The 18,614-nt window shown below is 43.7% G+C and overlaps 1 protein-coding gene across 27 annotated transcripts in view; it reads right to left on the reverse strand.

Annotated features, from left to right (window-relative positions):
* Positions 1 to 18,614, reverse strand: part of MAPK8IP3 (mitogen-activated protein kinase 8 interacting protein 3) — a 71,402-nt gene that overhangs the window by 5,966 nt on the left and 46,822 nt on the right. For 11 of the 27 annotated variants that reach the window (XM_054271229.1, XM_054271214.1, XM_054271228.1 and 8 more), the window contains 19 exons: positions 17,502 to 17,559; positions 16,397 to 16,549; positions 15,005 to 15,086; positions 13,129 to 13,280; positions 12,476 to 12,532; positions 11,816 to 11,986; positions 10,638 to 10,764; positions 9,710 to 9,805; positions 8,343 to 8,504; positions 7,257 to 7,422; positions 6,618 to 6,803; positions 5,838 to 6,021; positions 4,920 to 5,039; positions 4,571 to 4,651; positions 3,824 to 3,891; positions 2,602 to 2,750; positions 1,650 to 1,821; positions 1,436 to 1,549; positions 162 to 200 (listed from right to left, as the gene is read on the reverse strand). In XM_054271229.1, coding sequence (XP_054127204.1) covers positions 162 to 200; positions 1,436 to 1,549; positions 1,650 to 1,821; positions 2,602 to 2,750; positions 3,824 to 3,891; positions 4,571 to 4,651; positions 4,920 to 5,039; positions 5,838 to 6,021; positions 6,618 to 6,803; positions 7,257 to 7,422; positions 8,343 to 8,504; positions 9,710 to 9,805; positions 10,638 to 10,764; positions 11,816 to 11,986; positions 12,476 to 12,532; positions 13,129 to 13,280; positions 15,005 to 15,086; positions 16,397 to 16,549; positions 17,502 to 17,559 — 2,337 coding nt within the window. The remainder of the gene's footprint in view (positions 1 to 161; positions 201 to 1,435; positions 1,550 to 1,649; positions 1,822 to 2,601; positions 2,751 to 3,823; positions 3,892 to 4,570; positions 4,652 to 4,919; positions 5,040 to 5,837; positions 6,022 to 6,617; positions 6,804 to 7,256; positions 7,423 to 8,342; positions 8,505 to 9,709; positions 9,806 to 10,637; positions 10,765 to 11,815; positions 11,987 to 12,475; positions 12,533 to 13,128; positions 13,281 to 15,004; positions 15,087 to 16,396; positions 16,550 to 17,501; positions 17,560 to 18,614) is intronic. The other 16 variants (XM_054271231.1, XM_054271220.1, XM_054271218.1 and 13 more) reach the window with 5 other exon arrangements.

The raw sequence follows: 18,614 nt of genomic DNA on the forward strand, positions 1-18,614 counted from the left end.
TGTCTCTGGTTGCTTTTCTCTAATGCAACTTAAAACAAAAGAGTGATGAGGAAAAATGGATGAAGAGAAGTTGAATGGCAGAATGGAAGGTGGGAGAATGACTACATAGGAGGATGGGTGCAAAAGGAACGACAGCTGTGGAGGGGAGGCAATGGACTTACCCCGGAGCCCAAGGAGTTGCCCGCGGTGGAGGACTACAGCTAGGCACAGGCAGGGAGTGGGAACACGGAGGGGCATGGGAAGTGACAGGCAGGATGGGAGAGAAGAAAAAGGTGATTACTGGGAGATAATTTGAGGGCAACAAAAATAGTATAAAGCCTAGAGAAACCACTACAGAAGCTCCTATTAGTTGATACTAACTCTGTTCTTGCTCACTTTGCTCTTACCATGCAGGCACAAACATGGTATCCGAGGTGGGAGAGGGACTGTGTCACAAGGATCCACTGCTATATTTTTAGTGAGATTTTCTTGCTTACCACATTTTTACAGGAACACACAAAGATAAAGCAATTGGTTTACAGCAGGGAAAAAGTTTAACTCAGAACAAGGACAGCAGCCTTAAGACAGAATGGGCTTCAAAAGGAACTCAGAAACAAGACCAAAATTGCAATGACCAAAATGCATCAACAGGACTGTGTCACTGCCCTCCTGGTGTAGACCCCAGACACATCCAACTTCATTGCCCTCAGAGGAGACCATCCCAAGTCTGACTTCCAGGAGGATTACAAGAGGTTTGCTGTTTTTACACGAGAAGTATTTGTTTCTCAGCTTTCCTGTGAGCATTGGTGAGAAAACACACATTTGGCTGCTTTCTGTTGAGAGCAACTGCAATCAGTCTCAAATCCTACTTCCCCATGGTGACCTGGATAAGACCTTCAAAATAAGATGCTGACAGGCAGGTTCAGAACAAGACCAGTAAGAGCTTCAATTAAACTTCCAGCTCCAGAGATTCACCTATTTACTCTTACTGCTGGGTCCCCTCACCAGACTGGATTTGGTGTAGGATACCTGTTTCTACTTGATTGATAAAGCTGAGCCCTAATCTGAGTAAATGGAGCTTTTCTAAGCTCAGGTTTTGGAAAATACTGCTACGGAGACATTTAGATGACTAGGCAAAAGTGGAATTTCCAAGGAGATCTTCCTGGTGACTTCTCATCCCATGACCTCCTTTTGGTGACTTACTACAATTCCCAAAGCTTTGTTTCTCCTGTTTCACAGTAGCTACAGAATCAGTTCACATCACTCTGCTCTGTCAAGGTCCAGGGCTGCTCATACTCTGGGCTCTTCTCCCTGAAATGGCTATGATTAAAGGGTGTCAAATGTCAGGAAAGCATCAGCCTGCCTGAACCACCTGCCATGCTGCACAAATAAAAAACCTAAAAGCTGCTTTTTTTTTTGGAGAGATGCAGGAGTACTTTGAATAAATGTCACTTACTCTCAGTCAGGGGAATGGAGATGACAACACCGTTCCCGGTGCCCACCCAAAGGCGGTTGCCAGCAATGAGTAAGGCTGTGATCCGCACAAAGGAGAAGCCCAGCTTTCCAGTGCCTAGGAAGCACGAATGAGAGTTGGGTAGTCAGTGGTGACTTTGGGCAAGGTCTGCTTTGGGCAAATTCTGCCTTGAGCTCAGTAAGCAACAGACCCTCACCTAGCATTTTGCTGACATAAGGCTCAATGTCGACATCCTGCAGATGTTGATGGCTGTGGGCATGGTAGAGCCTCAGCGTGGAGTCCAGGCGGATGGAAACCCAGACGCCATCTCCAATCCATGCCAGCTGTCGTACCTGGCTCTCCCGACGAGGATGGGCATCAAAGGATTTCTAAAATACCAATGTGAGTTCACAGAAGTTTTGTCATTATCTATACTCCACATATACACATACTCAATTTTCAACTGAGATCACTTGTTTGGGTTCCAAAGATCTTGGAGAAGCTGTGTTAATGCCAGCTGATCCCAGCAGTTCATTACTGTACACAAAAAATTCTTTGCTTGAGCAGCTGTCTGGCAGGTTTGCAATTAGAATTGATGGTCTTTTCAGACCACTTCAGGAGCAAGAGCATTTAGACACCAAGAGCTTTCAATGTACTTGATAAAAAGGAAAACACACAACTCCAGGATAAATTCCAAAGACCAAACTGCTTTGGCTCACTAATGTGAACTTCAGATCCAGCACTTCTTCACTCCTCAATCAGAATTACTTCAAGCATTCTCAGATTTGTACCAAGACCACTGTACTGATTTTCACCCAAAAGACTCTAAATATTGTTTTCTTTTAATGGGATCCCAGGGGCTAACTGTTCTGTTCCTTGGTGCCATAATGCCTAAAGATGGAGAAGCCTTAGATTATATGTGAAGAGTCACTGTAAAACAAACACCTATGTTTGGACAGTACATGGCCCCACAGACTCCCTAGTAAAGGCAAAGAAAATTGTCAGTTTATACTTTCTGAGAGAATTTGCTCTGCAAAGGGAGGAAGGAACAGATAACTCCTGGCAGATTTGATCATAATATGATCCAGACTGACAATCTTGGTCAAGAGCTATTAAGAATAAATACAACACAAGTGTGTGCACGCATAGACACGTTTGTGCTCTCTTACCTCAATCTGCATTGTCTTCGGCTGGATAACATGGATTTTGTTCTTGTAGCCACACCAGACTCTATCGTAGACCACAGCCATGCAACGGATGGAGTGGTGAGTGTGGCCAAGATCCATCAGGTGGTAATTACTGAGATCCCACTGACCATCTGAGTTAAAAAACAAGTGTAGAAAGATGCATCTCCTCCATGACATGTAAGGGCATTCCATACAATAGAATCCTCTACTTTTCTATATATATGTTGGTATACAGGCTTAGCTGATACTCAAATGCTCAGTTTGCTTATGTCTGTGACCTTCCTGGGACTCCTATTTCAGCCTTACACTTATGAAACGTAACAATAAAGTTTAGTTTGATGTCCAACAGCACTCAAATCAGGCCAATTTTAACATCCTTTATTGCAATGAAGTGAACAGGCTTCTCTAACAAGTACAACAAAAGCAGTGAGAGAAGAGGGAAGACAGCTGAACAAGACTATGCGGAAACTTAAAAGGAAATGGGCCATACAGTCCTTGTGGTGGGGCTTCCTCACGTCACAGACCTTCAACATAATTCCCCCAAACTGTTAAATCCAGGAAAAGTCATCAGATCTCCCTTCTTCACTCTTATTTTTAACAACCAGGCAGATATTGTGTCCTTCACAGACAGGAAGCCTCTATGTCATGAAGCTTTATCTTATTTCTGATGGGAACAATTTTTATGTGTCAATGGTCAGGCTTGAGCTCATGACAAAGGCTGAATCAAAATTTGAATTGCACAAGCCCAGAAATCTCTGTATTTCTGCTTGCTGAATGAACTGCTACTCAATGAATAACTAAGTTCTTTAGTCATAGTTAGCAAATCCCCATGTGCTGTCAGATATGAACATAGCTAAGACTGTTCAAGCCATAGGGAAACAAACTCCATAGCAGTGAAGAGGACCAGAAATTGAATTTACTAAGTGTACCTCAAACAACTGCACAGCATATGTATTCCTGAAAGTGTCACATTTACTCCACATGTACTACACAGTACACACACACATTTTTGTTCAGAAAAGCTCAAGAAGTGGTGTTAGAATATAGTGATGGTTTAGGATATCAATGATGTGTATAACAGCCATGCGTTTTAACTCAAGTGTTTGTACCCCAGCAGCCAGCAACTTTCTCACCTTGGAAGAGCATTTAATCCACTGCTACACTTTCAGCCAAACTTTGTTTTCTCTATTACATTGATTCTTACCTTCTCCGCGATGGAATATGGCTAGTGTTCCATCTGCCAGAGCAACCAGGACCCTCCCTTTCACATGCCTGAAATAACAGAATAGTAAATACATAAAAAATGCAGTAGAAATGAGGGACTCCAAAACTCTTCCTGCCATCCATACACGCCATCTTTACATAGTCTCCAGAATTCCCAGCCAGTTTTAGCATTGCAGGAACATCCTCTTACTTTCAGTGCAGTAAGATCATCACATCTGTGAGTTTTCTGTTGAGGGAATTCTTCTCCTTCACAATACAAACACCATCAATTTCAACAAATTCCCCCTAATTTACCCCTCAGTGAAATTTTGCCTTTCTCCTCCCCACTTACTTCCTCTTGATATTGCTAGACATGTATTCACTGAATCAGGTCAGGACCACAACTGAGCAGAAAAATGGGTTGATATGAGGCTTTCCCATTACAAAAACCTTGGGAAACTTCTCTCACAAAACAACACACTTAGGAAAGCAAAGAAAAAGTTGGGGCTGCCATATCCCTTGGAAGTATTCAAGGCTGGGAATGTGGATGGGGCTTGGAGCAACCTGGTCTAGTGGAAGGTATCCTTGCTCATGGCCAGGGAGTTGAAACAAGAGAATCTTTAAGGTCTGTTCCAACCAAAACCATTCTCTGATTCTGTAAATCTACAACCAAGAGCTGATAATACCCTCTAAAGCATCACTCAGGCCCAAAACCTTCTCCTTCGGGTCCCTTGCAACACACACTTACACCAGGCTCAGCACAGAGTCCTTCAGCTTTATTGAGTGCAGACACTTCTTCCAGTTGGACACAGCCGAGTGCACATAAAGCCTGTGAGAGAGGACAAATTGGGGAGGGTTAGCAGCAGAGCCCCACATCTTCAGCCTGCTCAGGTTTGAGTTTTCCCTTCTGGTAGGAAAGGTGAGGTGAGGTAAGAAAGTGATGTTAAATCCCTGAGACTATGGTGAGCTGAGCAATGAAATGAGGAATAGAAACCTTCTTCAGAAACAAGCAATGAACAAAAGGTGTGTGGACTTGAAAAATAGAGCCCAGAGCAGGGATGTGACACAGAGAATTGCCAGCCCAAGGGGAAACACACCAGCCATTTTGAGCTCCCAGCCACATGGTGGGGGCAGCACTGGTGCAGGTCCCAGCATCCTTGGTTGACTCCTGATCTGGCAGTGTTGTGCTGGGCTCCGTCTTCAGCTGCCCATTCTCCCTGCAGAGGCAAAAGAATGGTGTTAGAGATTTAGCAGCAGCAGTGCACAGAATGCTCACCTAGGCCCACAGCCTGGCACTCACAGACCAGTATGGGCCCTTGAAGACACAAATCGCTTCCCTCTCTAGTAGTTTTCAACTGCAAGTCTGCAGTTTACAGTATTTCCTTTCTCCTCCCCTTATAAACAACAAGTACTCCAAATCTACAGACCCCAACTGAGTTTAGCAAGACTATTACACAAACAATATTTTCTCTGTTCATTTGCAGCTTCAGTAGAAGCAACTTAGAACAACATTGGCATTCAGGAACAATCTGCATCCAAGACTTCTACCCTATTCTTAAGGCCATCACATCAGCATTGTTTGTCTTAAGAACTTTTTGAGTGGTGAATACATTTTCTTGGTTACTTTTACAGCACATCAGAGGTACTCTGATGTGCTGTAAAAGTAACCAAGTAAATCAATCATCATTTCTACACACATTTCAGTAAGCTCCGTCAGTAAGAACATGAAGTGTACATGTACTTTGGGAGATCTGCCTTAACCACAAGTCTAAGTTCATAGTGAGAGGTCAAATATTTACATTTTAACAGCTGACCCAGTCAGTTGCAGGCTGAGCCATGTCTGTTTTCATGACATTCTTTTCCTTCCCTGTTATCCTATCTATAAAATTGCTTGGGCACAAAACTGATAGAAGTCTGAACTTTATCAGAAGCTTAGGCTGCTTCTCTTGTCACAAAGCTTATGAAAACAGATCAGTTATAGAACAGAACCATTATTCTGACCCCAGCTCACCTACCCATTCTGCCTGAGTGCTTGGGCTGGGACAGGGTCTGTGAACACATGCTCGGTGAGGGGCCCAGGCCGGGCCTGTGTCAGCTCTGCCTCACTGGCACTGCTTTCTGGTACCTCTGTAGCCTCTGTTGCCTCCTCAGTAGACTGAGACTGGTTGATCTTCCCATTGCAGACAGGAGCCACCTCACCTGGAGAACAATGAACAATGTGAAACATGCTGAAGAATCTATATAGATATCAGGTTGTCAATTCTTTAATGTATCTTTCCTTGCCAAACTCAGTCAAGCCCTGAGCCTGTGCCACAGACACAGCAGCTCATCAGGTATCGTCTCCCTGGATGGGAAACAGATACTATTTTACAGTGAAACATAATCTATGACTAGCACAGGACAGCATTGGAAGGGCTCCAAGGCTGTCACTACAGTATGGAGTCAGCAAGGGCAGCAGTATGATTTGCATGTGAGCTTAAGTGGCTTCCCAATACTCAGGGAAGAAAGCAATCAGAACAGCAGCACCTGAAGCAGGGCAAACATCTCACATGCCCAAAATACTCCGCTGTATGACTCCTGCAACCAGGCTGCGGCATGTGAATCAGAGAAGAAAGTAGGGCTCTAAGAAGAAATATACCAAAAGGGCCTTTGGTAGTCCTGTATCACAGTAACAAAATTATGGAGGCCTCTGAAGTGCTTAACTTGGGGACAAGAGGATATGGCTGTAACACCATGAGCTCATACAGGATTAGGTGTAATTGATATGTCACTAAGTTTTACATCCCAAAACTTACTCTGTCCCTTGTCCAGAACAGGTGTGTCCCCACGCGAGGAACAGTTGCTTCGTGGCACATTGCAGCGGGTTGCACAACCCACCAGCGTGATCCCTGCCAAGACACCATCTGCTCCAGCTGAGTCGTCGGGATTCACATCCCCCTCCAGGAAGATCTCGCCTGGGGGATAGTCACTCTCACTGGCCGCTGAAGGCAAAGAACAGGTTCTCATTAAATCAAGCAATTACTGCTAATTTAATGTACTCCTGAGGTCACCCTAATGATGGGAGATTCTGATCCTTCAGGGTCCACCACCTTTGGGAAGCACCACACCATCCATCAGCAGCCTGATCCACAGCAGATCCCCTCATCCCTAGTATGAGTATCCAACACAGGTACAGAGCCCTTCTATGCCCGACAAGGCTCACTCCTGCTTCCAAAAAACACCTGCTGTATACCAAAGGAAAGACTTACTGAACACTGAAGAACAGGGAGGGATCTCCACAGAAAGGTCCTCCAGGAAGGCAAGATCTGGGTTTTGATTTTGGGGAACAATTACAGAACACAACACAGCCCAGGGGTTAGCTACCAAGTGAGGATGCCTATTACTCCTGAGTGGGGCAGGGACCCTGTCAAGACCACAGCCTGGGCTTCACTCACCGGGGATGCTGGAGATGCAGAGTATGTGAGCGTTGCAGACAGTGAATTGGTCCACCACTGTGCCAGGCTGGTTGGCATCAATTATCACGACCTTACTGGTTGACAGCGTGCTAGTGAGGATCCAGACACGGCTGGATGTGGCATCCATCTCATGGAGCTCCTTTGCCTTTGGGAGAGCAGACACACGTGGGTGTGATCAGCACTTCTCTTGGATCAACCTGAGCTTAACAGTGCTTGGCAACACTTAGACATGGTGTAATTTATTTTATATTATATATTCTATTCTACAGTAGAACTATAGAAAAAAAATTTCTTTTTTATATTGTTGTCTAATCAGTTATATTTTTATTTCTATTAATTTGATTCCATTCGTGTTACTGCACTAGTATCCAGAGCACTGGCCATAGAGCCTGTCTGACTCCTTAGGGCAAGAGCAATGTGGCCACTAATTTTTCTGTTGAGATGTCTGACAAATGTATCACTGAATATTCAGTCATCCAGAATGCTGTGAGTCTGGGATGTACCCAACTGATCAGCTTAAGCAAGCTGGTCTTGGGAGAGTATAAGGCAGCAATACAAGACACATGTGGAGAAAAACCCTACAAACCAGACAGCATAAAATATTGTATGATTAGCTGCAAATTGCAGCTTGGTTCTTTAAGCAGGAAAAAAACCCAAAAAATCACTTAAGGCTACCAAAAACCAGAATGGATTAAAACTCAAGAGGCCCAAATGGACTCACAGACCATGTTCTTTTAACAAAGCTTTCCCTGAATGTATTTATTAATTTACAATGATGAGGGCTATAAAATCTCCCTAGCAACCTCAGTCAAGATTTCGTTGCCCTTATTATTAGGATTTTATTCAAAATTCCAAACGTTTCAAAAGCAAAAGTTGGAAAACTTTACACTGGATGATTTGTCCCAGACCACACCTAAAGTTACAGAAGAGCCAGCACACCACAGCACAGTCCCACAAGGACAAGAACATTTTATGGCATAGTACAAAGATACTGAGAGAGGGGGTATGGTAGGGATGAAATGAGAAAAAACATCGGAGGGAAAAAAATCCACTTTATTTTCTGACCTTTTTTTTCTCAGGAGATGTATGGTTACTTTTGTTGTTGTCACCTTCCACTTCCCTGTCACAGGTGAGAGGATCATGCCCAGGATCTAGTTTCTGCCCATTTCCAGGCTCCTGTTCCAAAGGTCTCCATCCTGAGAGATTTACTCCAGCTGCACACCACAGCTAAGAAACAGAAGCAGGAATCTGAACTAAGAATTCTGCAGGCTCCGTGGTCTCTTTGAATTTAGGCACCTTTATGGAGAACTGCCAAATGTCAAACATCTAAAACATTTAGTTGGAAACACCAGATCTTGATGATTTCTACTAGAAGATATCCGGATTGATAGAGGTAAGCCAGAGGATCTCTACCCAGCAACATCACTGCTTTTTAGTCACTGCAGCAATGCAAGCCAGGACATGACAGATGTTTAATGTGTTCAAACTGACAGAAGACAGGTTAAATGAGGTATTAGAAAGAGATTCTTCCCTGTGAGGGTGTGAGGTTACCCAGAGAGAAGCCTGTGGCTGCCCCATCTCTGGAAGTGTGGAAAAACAGTCTGCTGGTTTAGCTCCCAAAAAAGCAGTTTTCTGAAATCAAATCCAGCTAACCTCCTATGAATTATTTCCAGAGAGCTTTTTAAGAGAATACCTGGAAGAGGAAGAGGACTACAGAAATACTAGATTTACCCAAAACCTTAAAGAAAAGATGCTACACAGAACATTATCTAAAGATCACACCTAGAGCCTCCTAGAAACAACAGCAAAAAAATTTTCTTACAATTTAACCATCAGGATGACTTCTAAAAATCATCTCTGAATGAAGTAATGACAAACTGACTATTTCAAAACAACCAGCTACAGCAGGTAAGTCTGCCACAGATGACCGCTTATACCCAGTGCAATTCTACTCAAAACATTCTAGTATTAATAGATATGGCTTCACAAAAATTTACTCCAGATAACACTTGCCTGGTTCCAATGAATTCTGGTCAACAGTAAAATCTAAGGAGTGATGAAATGTGTTTTTACTTTCAGTTGGTCATTTTCATGAATTTTTATATTAGTTTCCATTACACCTTGAGGAGTCTTAGCAAAAGCATTAGAAGCATAAAATGTTGCTGCTGTTGATGAATTGTCTCAAAAAAAGCAAAAGATATCAGGGAGCAGCAGGGAACCTAGCAACCAGAACAGCTGAGAATTTTGTCCTAAAATACTTTTTCCTACATTCACTACAAACCACCATTCAAAAAAAGGAAGTGGAAGATAGAATTTGGAATATATAATGTCTAAATAATAGATTGTTGTAAAAATGGCAGGTTTAGTGACCCAAATCCCTTGCTTATTTCATGTCCCCTTTCTAGACTGCACGGTAAGCAGAAACAACATACCTTCATAGTTGGGTCCTTCTCTACTAATGGGCGACAATATACAGGCACAGGGACATTTTTCATGCGAGTGTCCTCCTGACCACCATTGGGGCTCAGCTAGGGGGAGAGAAGACAAAAAAGACAGTATAAAGCTGCAAACACCAGGATGCATCAAGAGAGATGGAACCAGTGTAACACAACCAATCACAGGTGGCTGCTGCTGAGGCTTCCTATCACATCTTGTGTGAAACAAGAGTCCTTAAGGGGAGAGGAGCAGCACACCCAAGAGACCATTTCACAATCATCAGTGCCCCAGTGATGGCACACAGAGGCTACACATTGACCTGCTGATAGAGAAAGGATGCTCCCTGAAAAGAGTCAGGACAACTAGCATTCCCTTCATCAGGACAGCTGGACTTGATCTTAAAAGTCTTTTCCAAACTTAATGCCTCTATGGCCTGAAACCTCCAAGCCATGCTGCCAGGCTCCTCCCTTTCAGGAGGTCTCTGACCAGTTAAACGTGTCACAAGTCAACAATTGAGGCTGATGTTGTTTGATTTTGTGTTACTGATGGGAAAAAGTAGGCATAAACTGCATTTGGTTTTCATACTAAATGACTGTTAAAGTTCTCAGAGTATAAATGAAATAACTAATGTTCCAGCCCAATTATAACAAAGGAAATTTAGTTTAAAAATAACTGGATTCTGGTTTAGGGCACTTTTGGTTTAGGGTACTTTTCGGTTTCAGTACTTTCATGCAGAGGAATCAAAGTCCCTCCATTGACTTTGGTGGAGATATACAGAACATCACTTTGGTCTATGATGGCCTACAATTATCACACAAACAAAATATGCACATGGTACGTCTAAATTAAATAGTTAATGACTAAGGTCCCTAGTTAATGACTAAAGTCACCTTCCACTCAGCCTGTCCAGAGCATGGTCCCTACCTGCTTGTACTTGGCTGGGAGGCTCCAGCCACAGGCCTGCAACCGCCCATCATCATTCCGCACGTGCTCCCGAACCTGCCGGTACTGCTCTCGCTTCTGCTCACGGCGTGCTGAGGATGTGCAGTCGCTGAGGAGAGAAGCACAGTGTCACCCAGCTGATCGTTAAAGAGAGGAACTGAGGGTGAAGGGAGTGTGGCCAGTACCAGGGAGGGCACACACAGCAAACCAGATCCAACTGTGAAAAGAGGTGTAGGGAGTCAGAGACAGAAAAACTGTTGAGAAACAGACACAGGCAGTTCTGACCCATCACCTGAGCAATGTGGCAAGCCAAGTCATTGTCATCACCTCTTATGATGTTCCAAGAGCCCTTCAAAAACAGGTTTTAGAGAAGGATGACACGGCATGACTGTGAGATGTCATAAGAGAAAAAGATGGAATAAGGGCAATGGGTATCTAAAAAGTTTAAATTTACCCTTCTACAAGATGCAGTATCTTTTCAACAAATCCTTTTTATTGTAGAAGTTATCCTACTTTACCACCACATTCTCCAAAGTCCTTCCATAAAAACACACCCCATGTGGAACCAAGCAACCTTTGCAATGGCAGAACACATTGTGAAGTCATGTAAAGCACTGAAGAGTTTTCTCCCTTCATCTGAGCAACACAAAGAATTTGGGTAAGACTGTAGTAGCGATACCCAGAGGCTCATTTTTAGCATGATTTAAATTAAAACCAACTACTGGAACTTTAATGTGCTGTGGAGAGAACTTTTATCTTTTTTTAAACCCCTTGTCAAAAGGGTTGTGCAGACATTTTGTCCCTTTGTCTTGATGCTGCCATCACACTCCACCACAAAAACCCTCCTTCATTCCATCCCAGTCTGCAAATACAAGTGCAGAACTAGAGTGGGGCCACACGGAGCTCCCATGGTCCCTGCTGAGATGATCCATCATGGCCTGAAAAGCCATGGATACTGTATGTTTGGGAGGACAAGGTTTGCTGAACCCATCCATATAGTACCTGATGAGTGAAAGCTCAGGGAGGTAAGCCACAGAGAACAGAGACATACTAACATCACACAGACTGTTTCCAAAGTGGAAAACAGCTTATTTCAAACACTGCTGTTCTTTGGGAGCGCTGCAGGGGAGCCTGGCTTGGCACACAGCCCTGTAACTCACTCGTCAGGGAAGAACTCGAGGGTACGGCTGCCGGAGGAGATCTGACACATGGTGTGGCTGCGCCGCTGGCTGAACCCCGCCGTGGTGGGAGACTTGTAGTGGATATTCACAGAGGGGTAGGTCCTCTTTGCTGGGGGAGGACTGGAGGAAGAGCTGAACAGACGGCTGAAGCTAGTGACAGAAAAGGGCCAACAAGTAAGAGAAAAGGTTCCTGGGGAGACAAGCACCATAGATACAGAAAAAGAGAAGCAAGAGGTTGGGATCAAAGGCTGCAAGCCTGTCACAAAAACTGCTCTACTTCAAACTCAGACCTACATCCTTGGATTGATTGGCATAAGGTGTTTTTAGCTTCCAGAAATAGGTACCTTCTAAAAACAGCCCTTTATTACAACTGACTGTGAGTGTGTCCTCATAAACCAGGACAGAGTATGAAAGTTTCCATTCCAGGATACTCATGAACTTTTTCAGCTTGTGAAACAAAGTCAATGTGCATGGTCAGATCTGATTTTAACCTCACTAAGGACAAAGGAAGCCCTTGAAGGCAAAAGGGTTAAGCCAACTTCTATCTGACTTTAATGTCAGAGTCTATTAAGTTGTCTGAAGTAGAAATGGCAACACTCCCCGTTTTCTTAATCTTGCATGAACCACCGAAGAACTTACAACTGCCAAATGGTGGATTTCTTCTTCTCCTGCACGGATGGGTGCTCACGGGAAGCTCTATGGACAAACACAGCAGAACCAAGTTAATTTCTGCATCTCTGCCAAGCATCAGGTCATTTCCATCAAGGAAGCCATGCTGAAAGTCAGAATTCATTCTAACATGTTTCAAAAGACACCAGGGAATGGGACATGCCCTGGTCTTCAATGCAAGCTCACCCAACCACTTTAAGTAACAAGGCTCATGTGAAAGGCAAGTGTGTTTAACGTGATTATCAACTCCCTGTAAAACTGTCTGCCACAGACAGTGTGGGAACTACAGAACCTAGCACTGGAGTCACTTCAAGCCGTAGCCTTTAGAACTCATCATTCAGAAGCAATACTCCTCCCTAGAGCTTCTCCCAGATTAATAAGCACACAAGAAACAAGCAAGACAAACGACTGTCCACTGTCCCCAAATAACGGTGGTAACATGAGATTTGCAGTCCAAGTTCAGGAACAGGAGAGAAAGAATTGGTGTTAGGAGAAAAGCATCTACTGTCTGGAAAACTTCCAGTACTTCTCAACCGTGTGTCAGTAGGGGATGCATTGATCATAAGGTAAAACATGAACAGGTCCTGTCCTAAACAGGAATGTTTTCCAACACCCAGGCTCACCTGATCATCTCTGTCCACCTGACAGCCTCCTGAAGCTCCATCAGCCTCTCCTTGTACTGGTTGCGCTCCATCAGGACCCGGGCCATCTCCACACGGGTGAAGCGCCGGCGCTGGGCAATGGGAATGTTGTCCTGCAGAGGGGAGGAGCACTGCTTCAGCCAACAAAAGATGGAATGGGATTGAGGTTAGTACCGGACACATCAGGGACAGACACATATTTGTTAGTTCTTCTCCTGCCCTGTTTGATTTCACCCCCATTTCCCCATATGAGGAGATAATTCAGACAGTGAGCTCCAAACTATGGCCATGGACCTCCATGGGTTCAGCAAACCCATGGAAACTAGAATGAGAATCACTACCAACTTGAACACATAGCCCTCGCATACACAGACCCCAATGTGGGACTATTGCCAGCAAGGTGCTTTGACAGTCTGCAAGGAATGGTAAGAATTGACAGTGGTCTGTTGGTCCAGAAATTTGGAAACCAAAAATTCAATTCATAGAAAAGCCAGTCACAAGCAGCAGGGAGCACCACATAATGCCACCTGCCCTCTCAGGAGGACTGCAAGGATGTTTTCTGCTAGTACAGATGGATAAAGGTAGGATACAGGAAACTAAGGAAACACCTTTTCCTCTTTGGTGACACAAATTGACCTTCCAATGAGGGCAGAGGCAGATTTGGGTTGGGAACAAAATGAATAAAAGTCTGTTTTGTCTCTTTTGAAAAGTGGAAAATGAGAACAACATGACTAAAAAAATATCTGCCCAAAATAAAGACTGCAAGGGTTTCGGGAACTCATTACTAGAGGTGGTACATGGTTGTGCTAGACTGTGGCAATTCCTAAGCTCAGCCTGGTTGGTAAATGCTGCTGAGAGCTGGAACAGCACAAATTAACCAAGTCTCTCTCTAGCCTCCCTGGACTTTGAATCAAATCTGTATGACTAGTCAGAACAAGAACTGTATAAACAAAAAGGAATTTATCAATTATTTTTTAAAATTATAAAAAGAACCAGACCTCCTGTCGTTCAACTGAAAACAAATCCAACTCTCTTCATCAGCTCATGAGCACAACGTGAAAATGTTCCCATCTACCTAAATTCTCAACAGACCAAGTTCACTCCAAATAAGTCAAGAGATCTAGGCTAAAACTGAACCAGTCTTATACCTTGTGTAAGAAAGAAACAGTAACATGACATAAGTAAATGTATTTAATTCCTTGTCCTAGCAGGGACATTTACAAGGAAAATCTTGTTACTGCTTGATTTGCCATTTTTTTTCCAGCTACAGTTGGTCTTTGTTGAATAGCCTCTATCCCAGTCAAAACAGTTTCAAGAGCTGTCCTAGAAGAATAGCCCACAAGCCTTCTCTGTCTGTACAGTGTAACAGGCAATACTGGCTTATTGAAAAGAATTAACAAGAAAAACGCAGCACTAAGACATGGCGGTAGACACTCTTGCAAAGCTGACTGTGTAAGCTGGATTTCAGAGCATGATGTGCTCACAGCTACATCTTCACTGCCTGCATGGGGACAGGCTCTTCTGGAGAAGCCTGACAGTCGTAACACCCTGAGAGAATCCACACTGCACACTAGATTTTGATTCTAAATTAGGATGGTATTGAGCAGGGCAGTGCTCTAGCACTCAGCCACAGAAACTACATCCTGCACAGTCATACTGCCACCGGGTCGGCTGCTCCTCTGTGCCAGATTCTGGTTTGAAAGTTGTACGAAGGGATTTCATGCTCATCAGCCACAACCCATTCACCACCCTTGCCCTCATTGCTATCAATCTGCATCTCAGGACTCATATACATGACGCAATACAGGTAAATAAATCAACCCCCTTTCCCCGCAGGCATTTTAGTAATGTCATATACCAATTCTGTACAGAGATAGCTGCTTACATCCTCCACCTCCTCTTTGGGCTCTCGTCGGGCAACAATTGCTTCAGATTTCACTCTAGGAAACAGGAAGAAAGGGATCAAAACAGCAAGTGACACCATGGCTGGGTCTGGGAAGAGAACCAGCTATGGGAAGTCTGGCTGCATCCATCACCATGTGTACCAAGTGTACAAATTCTGAAATGCTTCTCTGGCATTTTCCCTCCCTCTTCCAGTACATTACTCTGAAGAGCTTCATCGACCCTTTTTTTTCAAACATTTGTTGTGAGCACCAAAATACTGACCACGGGAAGAATTCAGCCAGTTTCTGTTTCTGAACCAGCATCTACATTCAAATATTTTATGAGTACTGAGCCATTTTCGATAGGGAAAATTCTAGCTTAAATGCTTCTGCTGGACTGCTTCTGGTTTCAGTAGATTCTCTGATTCTTTAGGATTCAATACAGTGGAAAAAGCCCCTAACATGAAGAACAGTTTCCCAAAATGGTAAAGAACACCAAACCCTGATAAAAAATACTGGAAGTATTTGAGTGCTTTCAGTTTCTTTGAACTCCTACTTTATGAGGCATTACAAAAGGCATTTTAAAAATCTCCCTGCTTGCAAGACTACTTTCATTTCATGCATTCTGAACAATAAAGAGACTAGTCTGTGTTATTCTTGGTGATTCTGAGCTCAGACTACAGAACCTTCTCGATTCCAGCTGGAGAACAAACCCTGTCCTCTGTCCTGAGCACCTGCAGTCATGCACAGCCAGCCACAATGGAACTGTTCTGCTCTGAGCTCCAGGAGGCAGCTTTGTGTGTATGGATGTGAAACCATCCCAGGCTTTGCTGGGCAGTTGGGCTTTAGTTTCTCTAGTTTGAAAGGAAGATAAAAATATTTTAATTCTGATACATATTCCTGTATCAGAATTTAGAATCTCTTCTGCCTCTTCTCAGTCTTAACATGAGCAATGAAACAATTATTGATATAGGCATTTAAATATTTCTTGTGCAACTCTGTATGAGCTCTTTCAGTAAATGAATGGGCATTCACTCCTCTCACAGCTAACCTGCCTGCTAGGAGGATCAAGTTCTTGGCAGTTTCCTTCAAAATTATTGGTCTTGAAACTCCCCTTCTTTGGGTGGTTTTGGTTGTTGTTGATTGGTTGGCTTTTAATTGCAAATTTACACCCTAAATGCTCCACTCCAGGGAGCCTAGGTTTGGAGCTGCTCCTTCAGAATTCCTTATCCTGCCTTCTTGTGCTCCCTAAAGTACCTTTAAATGCCAATGCTAATCCCACGAATGAAACAGCCAGCGTAAAACAGAGGAGGTGGGTTTACCATTCTTTACTCCCAGTTCCTTGGAGCAGGGGAGTAATCACTCACCTCTTCAGCTCCTCCTCCAGCTCCTTGACTCTGGTTTCTATTTTGGCTTTGGCCTGCTTTGTTGCCTCCAGTTCTCCCTTCAGCACCTCCTGCTCACCAGACAGCTGGTCCACCTTGGCAATCAAATCATTCTTCACAACGTTCAAAGCATTTCTTAAAGGTGTGAAAGGGACAATAAGCAAAAGTGCCCCAAAGTAGCAGTTGTCCATAAAAGAGATCTTTAACTAAAGTCACAGATGCTACTAGGAAAGTTGAAACAAGTGTGTTTAACAATTCAGTACAACTATCACTCAAGGGAAATTAAACTTTGGGAAGATGGGGCTCCAGAAGAACAGAAAAGTCACCATAATTGTTCAGGACAATTATGTATCCTGACTAACAAATCAACCTCTCCTTTGGAAGATGACAGAACACTGAAGAAGGCATGTGTAGAGCAACCTATCTATTTTTGGCAGAATGAAAGTCTGAAATACACCCTTCAGAATTGCTGTCATCTGCAATTGAGGATAACTGCAGATGATGGTTATAGAAATATGCATTTCCAATCAGCTCCAAAACATCTTACATTTATAAAATCAGTACCTTCCCATCACAGTAGGTTCTCCAGCTCTCCCCTGGGAGTATTTGGCCTTCCTCTTCCCATCTCCTCAATTTTAATAGCTGGTTTGCCAGCTTTTCTCAAAAACCAACTTCATTACATTGTCTGCTTCTCCTCCATCAACTACGAAATATTTAAGAACTCAACAATGACAATTCTTTTTTTCCTAATGACAAACCTTGCAAATAAAACCTTACTATCAGCAGCATCCTCACGGAGACTCAGCCCAACACATGGATTGCCACTGAATTTAAAGCCTGAAACTTATCTCAGATGGCATCAGGCCCTACCAGCACATGCCTAGAGGCTTTATCCAAGTGTCTGCAGAAAGGAAACAGCTAGGAAATAGCTTAGGAGAGCAATTCTTCTTCTACAAGTGAAGGAACAAGTATTCAGGACAACCAGTTAGATAAGCAAGTGAGGAAGGAGTTTTGGCCAAGACCTACTCCAAGGTGACATCTTGTTTATAACCAGGCAGGTAGGTCAGAGCATGCGACAGTTCCTTACTTGGTCTCCAGCAGCTGAGAGTTCTCCAACAGCAGATTGCCCACTTCTTTGCCCATTCCTGAAAAGAAAGGCCAGGCAGTTTTCACCTGCTCTCCTAGAAACATGCAGCTTTTGTGGCACTGCCTAACTTATGCCCTAGGAAAAGAAATCACTTTTGTTAGGCTTCCCTAGATTCCTGTGTCCTGTGTGTAGAGTGGAGTGTCTCTACCTGAATGACGAAACAGCACCAGCAAAGACACCCATGTGTCCTGTAGAGAATCCAAACTCAGATCTAGCTTCTCACCCCAGTCTGCACAAACCTCTTTGGGAGGGACAGAGGGGAGAGCTTTGCTAATACCAATCAGGGAAGTCAAGGCAGTAACTCCTGGTTCAGCCATGAGCTATTGCAAACAGTTTTTATCATTCCTCACACAGACTGAAGGTAGAGTTTATGGGTTTTTCACAGAGGATAGCAGAACACTGTCCAAATTGCTGTCCTGCACACTAGTGATTTTCCTCCTTTCTTAGTATAAGCCAAATTTTCGGTTTGCATGATTTGGGATCATGGTTGTGATGAGTTTCATGCACATGAAAGGCTTCCCCATTATCGACCTTCTGCTAGAGCAATTTCAATAGGACTTCAGATTGTCCCTTGCTACACCTAGCTCTAACAGCTTTCTCACAGATGTTTAAAATGTGAAGTCTCGGTTCCACCACTTCAGACCCATAGTCAACATTACAGCAGACACTCTGCACTTGCACTTGGGCATCCATGTACAGCTGCAGTCTGCAGACTGGTTTACAAGAACACTGACACATCTGGGGCTAAGAGTAAAGGTTGAATTCAGTATTTCATAAAACCAATGAAATTTAGGGACCAAAAGCACATCTGGATTGTTTCCCACTGTCAGGGACTTGCTGAGTTCCAGGGTCTCTGTGTTATAGTGAGGAACAGAGGCCACCTGAGAGCTGAAGGCAGAGACGCCTCTCCCTGTTGGAGGACAGTGCTAAGGGGTGCAGCTCATATCTCACCACAGGTCCCAGAGCATGAAGAAGTCTCCCCACAATCAGTATCTGTCCTGCCCTCTGAACTCTCTCTTCTTTCATAGCAAAGACATCAACAGTCTTCATGAT

This window comes from Melozone crissalis, unplaced genomic scaffold (assembly GCF_028551555.1).
Source record: "Melozone crissalis strain CALT ecotype California unplaced genomic scaffold, PUWL_Pcris_2 ptg000012l_1, whole genome shotgun sequence".
Lineage (NCBI taxonomy): Eukaryota > Metazoa > Chordata > Aves > Passeriformes > Passerellidae > Melozone > Melozone crissalis.